Source organism: Glycine soja, chromosome 17, assembly GCF_004193775.1.
Source record: "Glycine soja cultivar W05 chromosome 17, ASM419377v2, whole genome shotgun sequence".
Lineage (NCBI taxonomy): Eukaryota > Viridiplantae > Streptophyta > Magnoliopsida > Fabales > Fabaceae > Glycine > Glycine soja.
In genome coordinates, this window is record NC_041018.1 from 2,633,484 (window position 1) to 2,647,782 (window position 14,299).

The 14,299-nt window shown below is 34.3% G+C and overlaps 1 protein-coding gene and 1 long non-coding RNA gene across 4 annotated transcripts; one reads left to right on the top strand and one right to left on the bottom strand.

The window, feature by feature from the left end:
• Window positions 1-77: 77 nt before the first annotated feature.
• Window positions 78-9,904, top strand: LOC114393733 (galactokinase-like). 2 transcript variants are annotated; one of them, XM_028355158.1, is made up of 14 exons: window positions 78-202; window positions 303-538; window positions 664-842; window positions 1,013-1,059; window positions 5,009-5,103; window positions 5,261-5,343; window positions 5,945-6,013; window positions 6,684-6,869; window positions 7,394-7,528; window positions 7,707-7,841; window positions 8,315-8,385; window positions 9,010-9,087; window positions 9,288-9,429; window positions 9,522-9,904. In XM_028355158.1, exons 2-14 carry the CDS (start codon window positions 376-378, stop codon window positions 9,630-9,632), a joined length of 1,494 nt encoding a protein of 497 aa, XP_028210959.1. In that variant the 5' UTR covers window positions 78-202; window positions 303-375; the 3' UTR covers window positions 9,633-9,904. The 2 variants fall into 2 exon arrangements, with proteins under 2 accessions (XP_028210959.1, XP_028210958.1); XM_028355157.1 differs by lacking the exon at window positions 78-202 and having other exon boundaries at window positions 253-538.
• A 1,456-nt stretch (window positions 9,905-11,360) lies between these two features.
• On the bottom strand, window positions 11,361-12,219 carry LOC114391866. Of its 2 annotated transcripts, XR_003662188.1 has the most exons (4): window positions 12,096-12,219; window positions 11,870-11,959; window positions 11,635-11,749; window positions 11,361-11,517 (listed from the first exon to the last, which is right to left on the bottom strand). It is a non-coding gene; the product is annotated as an uncharacterized LOC114391866 (long non-coding RNA). The 2 variants fall into 2 exon arrangements; XR_003662187.1 differs by lacking the exon at window positions 11,361-11,517 and having other exon boundaries at window positions 11,519-11,749; window positions 12,096-12,216.
• Window positions 12,220-14,299: the final 2,080 nt, after the last annotated feature.

A 14,299-nucleotide genomic window follows, 5' to 3' on the forward strand; every position in this document is an offset into this window, starting at 1 on the left:
TGAATCAGTTAAGTAAATAGCAAGAGTAAAAAAAAAAAAATAGAAAAGAAGGTTTCTATCGAATGAGACGAGTCAGTGCCACGTAATAGCTATCTTGGGTTGTTTCCAAATTCCAAATCTCAATCGTCATCATCATGGTTCGCTATCCAAATAACGTTTTTGTAATGCAAGGACAATCATATCATCAACAGTCCGAATAAAGGTAAACACATTCTCCTTTTTTTAGCTATTATTATTGCTAGTAATCAATAATTACAGAATTAAATGGCATATTATTAAAAACTGTTTTCGTTACGCTTCAGAAATACAACGAGCTGATAGAGGAGACAAGAAAAGAAAGAGAAAGAGTTTGCAGAGTTGAATTCCGAAAGAGGAATGGCGAAGCACGAGGAGCTTCCTATCCCGATTAACAATAACCTAGAACCCGTCTATGGCGGAGGTTCCGCACTCGAAGAAGCTCAGCTTCGTTTCGATAATTTGAAGTCCAAATTCGTCGAAATCTTCGGTCATCATCCTCAAATCTTCGCTCGCTCACCTGGTTCTTCTCTCTCTCTCTCAATTTCTAAATTTTCTATTTCTTTTTCTCTCTTAATTGTTTAGTTTTTATGATAAGAGATTAGAATATTGCGGTGTTTCACGATTATTTTGGTTTCTGCGGTGCAGGAAGAGTGAACTTGATTGGGGAGCACATTGATTATGAAGGTTATTCGGTGCTGCCTATGGCAATTCGGCAAGACACGATCGTGGCGATTCGGAAAAATGAGGCGGAAAAGGTTCTCAAGATAGCTAACGTGAATGGTGAAAAATATTCACTTTGTACTTATCCCGCCGATCCTCTCCAGGTGGATCCTCCAATCCTTTTTTGTTTTAAATACTACTGTATAACAATGAAGACCGTTTTCAGAAATGTGTGTTTAATATTTTTTTCTTTATGATTCATTTTGTCAATAAGATCGTGCTATGTTTTGTTGGTAATTTGATCTGATATTCTTTGGTTGTGTTTTTCATGCAGGAAATCGACTTGAAGAACCACAAATGGGGACATTATTTTATATGTGGGTGAGTTTATTTCATTTTTCTCTTGCCATTACCTTGGTTGTTTTAAGGTTATAATAATTGCAAGCTTAGTTAGATGTATGCGCTTTGTGTTTGTTCTACTTTTTTTAAAAAAAAAAATCAGCAAAATCAATTATACTGTATTAATGAACCGTTACCAGTGGTACCAAACAATACAGTTACATGTATAAATCATCCCCAGGTTAATGGCTATTTATCACACATGCATGACAAAAATACCAATTAACCCAAAATCCCATCTGACTACTTCGCATACAGTGATGTGTTCCCACTTCCCCCTCAGATTAATTGTAATGTGCAATGTATGTTTCAGCCCAAACTGCTATACCCCAGCCAAAGCCTGTCATATATCAAACGTTAGCAAATGAATTATAAGACTTCCCCATCTAGCAGGCACGGCTTCAAATGATTTAAACTTCTGCCTTAACTTGGACTAAGCAACGAACTTAACTTTCTGGACCAGCACTGAAGCATCAAAATCCTCATTTCTAAAAATACATGCATTTCTATTCTTCCAAATACACCACCCACATGCACACCATACCACATACCAGCTTTCTTTCCTCATTCTAGAACCCATCCCACAGGCATGTTACCTCAAATACAACAACAACAACAACGCCTTATCCCACTAGGTGGGGTCGGCTACATGGATCAACTTTCGCCATAATGTTCTATCAAGTACCATACTTCTATCCAAACCATTAATTTCGAGATCCTTTTTTATAACCTCTCTTATAGTCTTTTTGGGTCTTCCTCTGCCTCGAATTGTTTGTCTTCTCTCCATCTGGTCTACTCTCCTCACTACAGAGTCTACCGGTCTTCTCTCTACATGCCCAAACCACCTAAGTCTATTTTCCACCATCTTCTCTACAATAGGCGCTACTCCAACCCTCTCTCTAATAGCTTCGTTTTTAATTTTATCCTGTCGGGTCTTACCACACATCCACCGCAACATCCTCATCTCCGCTACACCTACTTTATTCTCATGTTGGCTCTTGACCGCCCAACATTCTGTTCCGTACAAAATCGCCGGTCTTACCGCAGTCCGATAAAACTTTCCCTTTAGCTTGATCGGTACCTTTGCATCACATAACACCCCCGATGCTTTTCTCCATTTCATCCATCCTGCTTGAATGCGATGATTCACATCCCCTTCAATTTCCCCATCATCCTGTATTACAGACCCAAGATATTTAAACCGTGTGACTTGAGGGATAATATGGTCTCCTATTTTCACCTCTGAGTTAGAAACCCTCCTTCTTTTGTTGAACTTACATTCCATATACTCCGATTTGCTTCTGCTTAGGCGAAAGCCATGTGTTTCTAGAGCTCGTCTCCAAGTTTCCAACCTCTCATTCAACTCCTCCCTCGACTCTCCAAGGAGGACTATGTCATCTGCAAAGAGCATGCATCTCGGCGCTATCTCTTGGATTTGTTCCGTGAGGACATCCAGAATTAAGGTAAAAAGGTAGGGGCTAAGGGTTGACCCTTGATGTAAACCAATTGTGATGGAAAAATCGTCTGACTCTCCACCCTGTGTCCTAACACTAGTCGATACCCTATCATACATATCTTGGATAGCTCGAATATATGCAACCCTAACCCCTTTCTTCTCTAGAGCTTTCCACAAAATCTCTCTAGGCACTCTATCATACGCTTTCTCCAAGTCAATAAAAATCAAGTGCAAGTCTTGTTGGGCCATGCGATATTGCTCCATCACCCGCCGTAATAAATAAATCGCTTCCATGGTCGACCTTCCTGGCATGAAACCAAATTGATTCTCAGTAACTTGAGTCTCCTTTCTTAATCTCCGTTCAATCACTCTTTCCCATAATTTCATGGTATGACTCATGAGCTTGATTCCCCTATAATTTGCACAATTTTGTATATCCCCCTTGTTCTTATAGATTGGCACTAACGTGCTTCTCCTCCATTCCTCCGGCATACGTTTTGACCTCATAATTTCGTTAAAGAGTTCGGTAAGCCACTCAAGACCTCTATCTCCAAGAGTTTTCCACACTTCAATAGGTATGTTGTCTGGCCCCACCGCCTTACCATTACTCATTCTTTTCAACGCTTCCTTTACTTCCTGTTTCTGAATCCGACGATAGTACTTATAGTTCCGGTCCTCTTCTCTTGTGTCTAGACTGCTAGAGTCATATCCATATCCCTCATTAAATAAGTTGTGGAAATACGCCTTCCACCTTTCCTTGATATCTTTTTCATGCACTAAGACTTTGCCTTCTTCATCCTTAACACACTTTACTTGATCCAAATCTCTAGTCTTCCTCTCTCTACCCTTAGCAAGCCTATATATAGATCTTTCTCCGTCCCTGGTTCCTAGAGCTTGGTATAGTCCGTCAAAAGCTTGGGCTCTTGCCTCACTCACCGCCTTTTTTGTTTCATTTCTAGCTATCTTATACTTATCCCAAGTTTCAGAATTTCTACACCTAGACCACTCCTTGAAACACTCCTTTTTTACTCTAACTTTGCTCTGAACATTTTCATTCCACCACCACGATTCTTTACCCCTAGGTCCAAAACCTCTAGATTCACCCAACGTCTCTTTAGCCACTTTAATAATCTCTTGGGACATCTTGTTCCACATATCATTTGCACTTCCTTGTGATTGTCCACACCAACCCTCCCATATCTTTTGTTGGAAGATTCCTTGTTTCTCACCCTTCAAGTGCCACCATTTGATCCTTGGTGCTACCAGAGGACCTCTTCTCTTTGCCCTATCTCTAATTCTTACATCCATAACCAAAACTCTATGTTGGGTAGTCAAGCTCTCTCCCGGGATAACTTTACAGTTCAAGCAATACTTCCTATCAGACTTCCTGATAAGGAAGAAATCTATCTGAGAACATGTCCCTCCACTTTTGTAAGTGATAAGATGTTCCTCTCTTTTCTTAAACCATGTATTGGCTATAGAAAGATCCAAAGCCTCCGAAAACTCCAAGATGGATTTACCCTCCCCATTCATCTCCCCTAGGCCAAAACCCCCATGCACCCCCTCAAAACCTCTAGCCACGCTACCTACATGTCCATTGAGATCCTCTCATAGGAAAACTTTCTCTCCTTGGGGTATATCCTGAAGTACCCCTTCTAGATCCTCCCAAAATTTTACCTTAAAGTGTTCTGCTAACCCAACCTGAGGTGCGTACCCACTAATAACATTAAAGGTGTCCTGTCCCACTACCAATTTTAAGACTATGATACGATCTCCTACTCTTCTTACATCCACGACATCCTTCTTCCACTCCTTGTCCACAATAATCCCTACCCCATTTCTTGATCTGATTTTTCCCGTATACCACAGCTTAAATCCCGAGTTGTCTAATTCTTTCGCTTTTTCACCTGTCCACTTAGTTTCTTGTAGGCACATAAAATTGATCTTCCTCCTCACCATAACATCCACTGTTACCTCAAATGATCAACTGAATTTGCTGGAAGCACTGTTTTCAAATTGAGTCATCCGTAACAAATTTTCCACACAACATCCAGCTTGTGGTGCGAAAAGAGTTGTCAAGAGCAGGATTCTTCTATTTCAAGACAAAAAGGACGCACATAGGCCACATCTTGGAGAATAACATTCCTTTTTCTAAGATTATCATATGTAGGAAGTCTTATAATTCTGCTTAATGAACCTTGGTTAACACTATCGAGATTATACAGATTGTTTGTCATTCGAATTATTACTAATGTGCATACTGGTTACTTTTCAAATTTAAATTATGAAAACGAGTGCTTGCAAGTTATTTTAATGATACATTTACCATTTGTAGTGTGGAATTTTAAATGATCTGCTATATACGAATGAAGGGGCTTATGGATAGATGTGGTGATTTCCTTTTTTGGGTGAACAAGAAAGAGTGTATACCATTGTTGTTCAATTCAGTATTAATTGATATTGTAACTGCTGTAGGTACAAAGGTTTCCATGACTATGCAAAGTTGAAAGGAGTGAATGTTGGTGAACCTGTTGGACTTGAAGTTCTTGTTGATGGAACAGTGCCGACAGGTGTGTTCATTAGTTCATTAGAAATGTGCTGCTAAGGACATGCAAATTTACCTCTAAGTTAATGTTGATCATTATATCTGGTTCTCTATTAGAGATGACAATTTGTCCGTTGATGGCAATAGATTAAAAGGAAAAGAGCAATATTTTTTTTTTGCAGGTTCTGGACTATCAAGCTCTGCAGCGTTTGTCTGCTCATCCACAATTGCTATTATGGCTGCTTTTGATGTGAACTTCCCAAAGGTACGCCTTTTGGACTGGCAAGCACTAGTGTGTGTGTAATAGTTTGTGCTTTGTGGAGCAAATTCTGTTAAGCTCTTGCTGAGCATTGAATGGATAAATTGTTTGCATATATAGCTTGTAAGATTTTTTTTATATTAATTATTCAGAGTTATGATAAGGAGTTATTGCTGGAATTTTATGTGCCATTTAAGTAACAATAGAAAAAAAAAAGTTGAATTTTTTAGAAGTGGAATAATTTAACAGTATATCAAAATTCAATATCAGTTCACCACTGACATGATGGTATTACTGGAATTTCACATATTCACCCTTGGAAGGTCAGATCTAATTCCTAGTTCAAACTATTTGTGGATGTTGAAGTTGATGTTTCATAAATCTCTATGCTTCCATGATTTATTTATTTTAGTGAATTTTGTTATTCTCATTACTCAAACAAGCTAAAATTTATAATTTTGTTTGTAGACATCTAAGATACATCTTTTATTGTACCTTTTAGATGGACAATTTACTACAGTGCTTTTATTGAATGCATCTCTTTTTGAAAAATATTTTATTGTTGTTTATTTTGTTTCTGACACAAATTATCATATATTGTTGACAGAAAGAACTTGCACAAGTTACATGTGATTGTGAACGACATATTGGGACTCAATCTGGTGGGATGGATCAGGTTGTGCACATCTTTTATTACAGACATTTTAAGTTTAATTTTTATGTGAACATGTCCCAACTAGTCAACTACCTATCCAAATATGATCTTTTCCTCCATATCTCCTATGGGATGACACTCATAATTACTATGCTATAGCTTCTTGTTGATTGGCACTGATTGACCAATGTTTATAACTAACATTCAAATTATAATGTCTCAGGTGAACAATTGAACATGTGCATATGGTGTTGTTTAATCCATCAATCAGAACTGAACTGTGTCAAATATATTTTACTATTTGTTACTTGATTTCACTGTACAATTTTTTAAAGTATGAATTTTGAAACACAAGCTCTACATTGTATAAAATATTGATTTTTAAAATGAGTTGTTTTTGGGTAGGAAGTGATGCAAATAGTTTGATTAATTTCCATGATTTAAGGATGATTAATTGTAGGATACCATTGTTGTGGCCACAATTTGAAAATGATAGTCACTCACTGTAGATGTATGTTGCATCATATTGTCCATTGATGCATTATCTGCTTCCAACTGGTTCTCATCAGATTCTTTTTATTAAATTTTTTGTACTGTATATAGGATTTATTATCCAATTTGTGCTTCTCTTCTTCAGATGTTCTGACATTTTACCTGGACTAAAATCTTTTTATTTGGTTTTACTTGGCAGGCAATCTCTGTCATGGCCAAGACTGGGTTTGCAGAACTGATTGATTTCAACCCAATTCGTGCAACAGATGTGCAACTTCCTGCTGGTGGGACTTTTGTGATAGCTCATTCTTTGGCAGAGTCTCAAAAGGCTGTTACTGCTGCCACAAATTATAATAATAGGGTTGTTGAATGCCATTTGGCTTCTGTGAGTACATTTCAACCTAAATAATGTTACTCTTGTACTTACTCCCTAATTACTATTTCTTGAGTGATATATAACCTGTTAGGGTACACATTTATTGAATGAGAATGCGTAAATAGTTTGGTAGTGTCTTTTTTGTTTGTTTGTATGCTGCAAAGAGATGACGGTAGTGTCTTTTTTGTTTGTTTGTTTGCTGCAAAGAGATGACGGTGATTTGAACCAACTTATGACTTCTTGCAAACTACCAAAACCACTTGTCCTACTTCACTTCTAGTGGCATTTTTTTAATTTTTTTCATATACTGTAATCCAATAATTATTTTACCTATTTCTATTATTGAATTGAACAAGAAAAATCTTGTTCATTTAAGATGTTTTTGGTACTTTCATGTTGAATTTAATCATTTTATACACATGTATGTGTGCTTGCATCAAAAGCTAGTTGCTTAGGCAGACCAACAACTTGCAGATCCTTTTGGTTTGTCGATTATATTAATTATCTAAAAACACTGTTGTGAAATTTTCCAGATTGTGCTCGCTATAAAGCTAGGGATGGATCCAAAAGAGGCAATATCAAAAGTGAGCACACTGTCTGATGTTGAAGGGTTATGCGTATCATTTGCTGGTATTTATAACTCATCTGATCCTGTACTTGCTGTAAAGGTAATTGTACCTCGTATGATGTCATCCTTAGAATTAGCCTTGTGTGACACTATCTTTTTATTTGTATTGAGAACATTTCATTTCAATTGATATGGATTTCTTTGAACTTTAATATTCTCTTGTGTTTGTAAAATTCTAAAACCTTTACCCCGTTATAAAAACTTTCCTTTTGGTACAGGAATATTTGAAGGAAGAACCATATACAGCTGAAGAAATTGAAGCAGTTACAGGGGAAAAGCTGACTTCATTTTTGAACAATAATGCAGCTTATTTAGAAGTGTTAAAAGTTGCAAAGCAATACAAGTTGCATCAGGTTATTTCTTTAAGCTTCATTAGCGAAGTTACCGCTATTTGTATAACCATAACAAGATCTGAATATATTATTTATTGTCAGTTTGGTTAAAAAAAAATACATTTTTAAATGGTATTAGTCTTTTCTCTTGTTCTGTACTTCTGTACTAATTAGAAAGCACTACTGGTTTAGTGTTCATATCACTGGATTTTATTTAAGCCCAGCGGTGGAGTTACTTTTATCCCACCTATATAAGCATGTGACAATTGCTGATTGGATAGTTTTAGTACTTAGTATATCCGGACTGCACATTTTGTTATTTAGTTAGAAGGTTTCATGTATGACATACTCCAATTGGGAAATAATTTATAAATTTCTTGTGCTTTTGTATTTCACCATTGCCAATAAGCATATCCATTGGTAAAAAGTATTAACAGGTAATGCATTATCCCTTTTATATGCTGTTATTTAATTTTGACACATTTTGTTTCCAGAGAGCTGCTCATGTGTATTCAGAAGCCAAGAGGGTTCATGCTTTCAAGGATGTCGTATCTTCGAATCTAAGGTGAGTCATTTGGATCTATCTTATGTAGCTATGCATCTGTGTTGTTTGTTTTCAATGTAATTCTCATTAACATTTTCATATTGTTTAAAAGTTAGGAGTTCATAGCTTCTAGAAGAATTGATTGAGTTTTGATAGTGCAAAGGGATAAGAGCCAAATGTTGAAGAGTAATTTTAACCCTAGAAAATTTCAGTTACAGATGAATGGAGTTTGAAACTCTGATTTTACATTTCTATTATCAGGTGCATGCAACCATTCCATTTGCTTTCACTTGTAGACATTAACTGATAGCAACATGATGCTATGCTACAGTGCTTGTTGTAATATATTGATATTATATGCTTGGTTTATAAGCTTTTCATTTAAATGTGACAGTAAGACATCCAGCAAACCCATTAAAATGTTATTGTTCCATGTCCTACTACTATACAATGTAGCTTGCAGTCTGCAGTATAGAGTTGGTCTTGGTTGTAAATTGGATGAGGACCACTCTGAATTTCTTCCAACGAGTTTTCTTTATTTTCATAAAAAATCCTTGAGGACTAATCCCATAGTTTGCATATATTGTAATTCTTTTGTAAGTAACCTGTAGGTTTCTTTTATGTTAACTACTCAATTATTTTCAGTGACGAGGACATGCTAAAGAAGCTTGGTGACCTTATGAACGAGAGTCATCATAGCTGCAGCGTTTTATATGAATGCAGGTATTGACTTACAGACAACAGTACTCTTAAATTGTATGCATAGTCAATCGTTTGGTTCCCTCTAGAAGGATTGTTTTATAAGGCATGATTTGTCATGTGAGCTTTTTCAACCTTGAAAATAGCAGAATGAAGAATACTTGTAAAATTTAGTTTCCTTGTTCAGCACTTAAAATTGATATATTCTTTATTCATGGAATCAGCTGTCCGGAGTTGGAAGAACTTGTAAATATTTGTCGTAACAATGGTGCTCTTGGGGCAAGGCTTACTGGAGCTGGATGGGGTGGTTGTGCTGTTGCTTTGGTGAAAGAGAGCATAGTTCCACAATTTATCCTTAATTTGAAGGTTTGCTATCATATTATATTTGACATTCCTAATTAATCGTTGGAGATTTGGAGCTAACAAGTTGTCAATGCTGAACTTTACATCCAATGCAGGAATGTTTCTACCAGTCTAGAATAGACAAGGGCGTTATTAAGAAGAACGATCTTGGCCTTTATGTATTTGCTTCCAAGCCATCAAGTGGTGCTGCTATCTTCAAGTTTTAGTGTTCTTTAACCCGCTTCCCTTCTTATGGCTGCGACTTTCTTCCCCTGAGATCTAGACACAGATTAGATGCAATTTCTGATGGAGTAAGATTAAATGGTACCATATTTTCTTTGTTAAATTATTTTAGTTGATACGATGAAAGCAAATAATGATAATATTGCCGAACGGCTTTTAAGTCGCAGCCTTAACCCGCTTCCCTTCTTATGGCTGCGACTTTCTGTAATGGAAAAATAAACTTGTTATCACCAAAACGTTTCAACTTTCTTCTCGAGATAATGAACCTGGAAGTTCACGTAAACGTAAATCTTAAATTACATTTAATATATATATATATATATATATAAATGAAGGGATCCACTTACTCTAATGGTTGGAATAAGTGGATCTATCATGGGAAAAAATTGAAACAAAATTTTGAATTATTTTAATTTATTTAATTTAATTAACAGTAAACTAATTAATTAAGAGAAAAATAAAATTTGATTAGATAAAAAAGTTCATTAAATTAATTATGTCAAAAGATAGTAAGAAAAAAATTATATTAAAATTATCATAATAATTAAAAAGTTTTTCAAAGATTATGATAGATTATAATTTATTTCAAGTAATTCAAAGTTTAAAGTGGTTTAAGGTAAATTGTTTATCCTGTAAGTTAAGCTTAAATTTGTCATTCATACTTTCATGAAAAATATTCATCCCATTAGTTATGTTTTTCTCTTAAATTAAGCATAAGCTTTACTACTTACTTTCATAAAAGAATTACCCCTCGTGTTATATTTTATATATTTTATCATGTAAATTAAGTTAAATTTTTTTAACACTTTTATGAAAAACAATCATCTTCATTTCTTAAATATCATGTGAAAAATTGAAATAAATTTTGAATTGAATTTTATTGTTTTTGTCATTTTATTAAATGTATACTATTTATTTAAGATAAAAATAAGTTTTGATCTAGATAAAAGAAAATAAACATTAAACTAGTTAAGTAAAAAGATCAGTAAGCAGTAGAAAATAATTTTATATTAAATTTTTTTATAAAATAATTTAAAAAAATTCTAAAATTATAAGAGAAAGTAATTTTTTCCAAGTATTTTAATTTTTTTAAAGTAAATTGTCAATTATATAAGTTAAAATAATAAATAAGAAATAAATAGTGATGATTAATTTAGCACAGAGAAGATAATAATGATTACACATAAATAAGTCAAAAGATTTATCTTGATTTTTTCATTTAATCACAAATAAATATAAATAATTACAACTAAAGTTAAATATGATGTAAAAGTCATATTCATAAAATATGAGTTTAATTTCTATGCCCTAAGATGTAAAAAGAGTTTTATATTATCATCAAATTATAAATTATCATTTAAATTATTTTAAAACAATTATTTTAGTGAAATGTTTTACCTTTCCGTTCATGATTTATCCTTTCAGTTCATGGTTTTTTTCCTCATAAAATAGTAGGTGACAGTTATAGATAATGTCCCACATTATGCAGAGTAATATATTTTCAATATATAAAATAAATTTTACTTAATTTTTTTAATACTTTTCACCTCTGGCTCTGGTGATCTATATAGTGATAGGATTTTATACTGCTGCCTCTGGTGATAAAATGTATACTATATGGATAAATTAACAATATATTGTCATTTTATCAAACATGCAATTCTTTTCAAACAAACCAATGTGTGATCTGTTTTCAAGCGTAAAAATAGTTATATGTATAACTGCAAAATATATATTTGAATTGCAATGGGAAGGTGTTGCTTATGCAATCTCTTCTTTCCTACAGCTTTAACATGATTTATTTTATATCTAAAAATTCAATCAGAATCCTAAATCACTTCATCAAAGGAATACAAGCAAGCACCGCACCTGTCAAAATGTTAGTTAAAATAAGAAATAGTGAATACTCTTATTCCATTTTTGGAATACAACTTGATCTGAATAATCAATCGGAATCAAAATAATCGTAAAACTTCATCTACATACTCAAAGTGAGTTTTCCAATATATCGGGGAAAAAAGTGAGCTTTCCAATTCTAACAAATTTCAAGCTTCAACGGCTCCCAAGTTCAACAGCAAAGTGATGATCTTCAGAAGCAGAACTGAAATGAGAGCATTAAAGTCAGTGCAAGTTCTAATCTGCCAGCGATAAAGACTTTTTCTTCATATAAAGTTTATAGTTTATGATGGAAATATATAAATAATAAAAACAAAGATCCTACAAACATATCCTTCAGTCATAAGGGTTGCCACGAGCATGTCATGAATTAATCAGTTTAAAGACCTTCGCAATAGGGCCAGGTACTCTGAGCCTGCACAAATAGCATTTTTACTAATTGAACAGAAATAAAAATAATAATAATTGTCAATGAAACTGTTATGCTTCAGTTGACATTGGATGCAGCAAGATGCTATTTATTTGATTTGCTCAAAGACTTAGATAACCACCTTCAAACTATTATTTGCTTCAAAGGTCTCCTACTCGGATTGGATAAGCCTTCATATTTAGTGGCTGGTATAATAGGCTAACCGGATCTAGAGAATTTAGCAAATTTAAATTAATAAGGAGAAAGACAAATTTTATCTTCTGGCATAGAGATAGAGATAACACCTAATATAAAAAATTATCTATTATTGGAGGAAAGATATGATAACATTATATTTTTTCTATTTATATTATTTTTAAAGGAAAATTTAGATCAAAACATCTAGTTTCACTTCTGTAAAACGGGATGATCAAGATTGAGGTAATTTAATTTCATTCCAATTTATCCATTAATACTAGTTCATCTTTGTACCGTTAACTTAATGTTAGAGTATTTTCACAGGTGTATTCTACCACAATTCATAGAGGAGTTCACTGAAAAATGATGCTGTGAGAAAATTCTGTGAACAAAAGTACGACATAGTTGAATCCTCAAGCCTTAAGCATCCATGCTAATATGTAATACCAGTACCTTTTTGCAAACTTGCATTTAGAAAATGAATAAATTAGACTGGAGCTCAAATATTGATTTTCTATCTAAAAAATTGTGTCAAGGTTAGAAAGCAATATTAGAATTTTAACTTCCAAACTTCAGGTATTACTTTTGTTTTGCTGTATGCTTGCCAACTATGCACACGATATCAACATTTGTAAGTCTTTTTACTCTTTTACCATTTTTGCCTTAAAAAGAACAGAGCTAAAATTAATAAAAAGTGATCATATTATAATCACATTGTTAAGTTTCAAACCTGAAGAAATCATATAACCTATTGATATGAACCCTCATGGCACAAGGGCTGACTTAGGATCGTCTAGGATTAAACCTTGATGGAAAATGCGAAAATTGATTAAGGAAAGGATGGAAAATAAGGTGGTTAATTTCGTGGGTCTTAATAAGGTGGTTCTTGGCATAAAATGGATGAATGGGATGGTAAAATGTAGGTTAAGTGGTGGCTGGACAGAAATATAGAAATGACAATAACTGAAGCTACAGGGCTCCAAATGAGGTGATTCCAAAACGAGGTGAAAGGTCTCGTTTTGAAAGTCAATTTAGGCTCAAGAATCACTTAATTTGAGTGCGTAAAATGGGAGTTATGACCACGAGATAATTCTGGGCAGAGGTGGATTTTCTGGAATTGTGGTTTGAAAGAACAAGGGTGAAGATGAAAGGAAGGAAATAATCACTCTTTCCAGCGAGGGCAACACACAAAGGTTGTGAAAGTCCTTTGATACAGCCAGGGTGTTCTTGAATCACTCAAGAATTTAGGAGAATCACTCTCACTAAGATAAAAGAGATAAACTCTAATTTTCTGAATAAAACTCAACTTGTGTTTATTGATAAAATGGTTCAGCTTATATAGAAGCTTTACAGCAGATTTTAGTAATGACCCACTAACCTAGAATTAAAATAACTTAATGCCATTAACCTAGGGAATTAAAAAAAACTTAATGGCTGAGTCTAACTGAAATTGTGGCAACCAAAAGTCACCCCCAACAGCCAACAAGTCAGCCACCATTTGGTCTCCCAAAAGGCTGATGCCTAGGTTGCCAATTGGGCCCTTATTACAACTTGAACTAAACCTAACTAAAGCCCTTTTAGTTGATTAACCCAAAACATATTTTTGGTCAGCCAACTTTACAAGGATTGTGCCATTATTTAGACAAACTAAACACTCTAAAATTGAGATAAAGTGGTGTCATTTAGTCCTCCTCCATTTGGGCCATGATACAACTCACAACCTTGAACTTTTCTCCTTGAAACTTGGGCTTGTATTCAAATAGTATGGACAACACTTGTTGAAAAGCTTCCTTGACTTTCCTTGCTCTAACCCTTGTCATAGGTCCTCCAAATCCTTCAAGTGGATCCTTGCCCTTGCTCTTGAACATGTCCTCATCACCTATTCTTTTCCCTTTCGAGTTTACTTGTTTATGAGATGAAGCCATGAAGGCGAACATGTTACGGAAAGATTACCATATAATACAAATTTCATTCTAAAAAAAAAGTAAAAAGGTTTGGCATAGAGATAATTAAAATGATTCTGATTAGCCCAGGAAAGAACCTTCCTTAATTATCATCAAATCAAAGTGGAAGTTATAAATTGCCACGAAAAGGTTATAAAATTATCTGATGGTTCAGACTAAATTATTTCACTTGAGTTTAAACTAC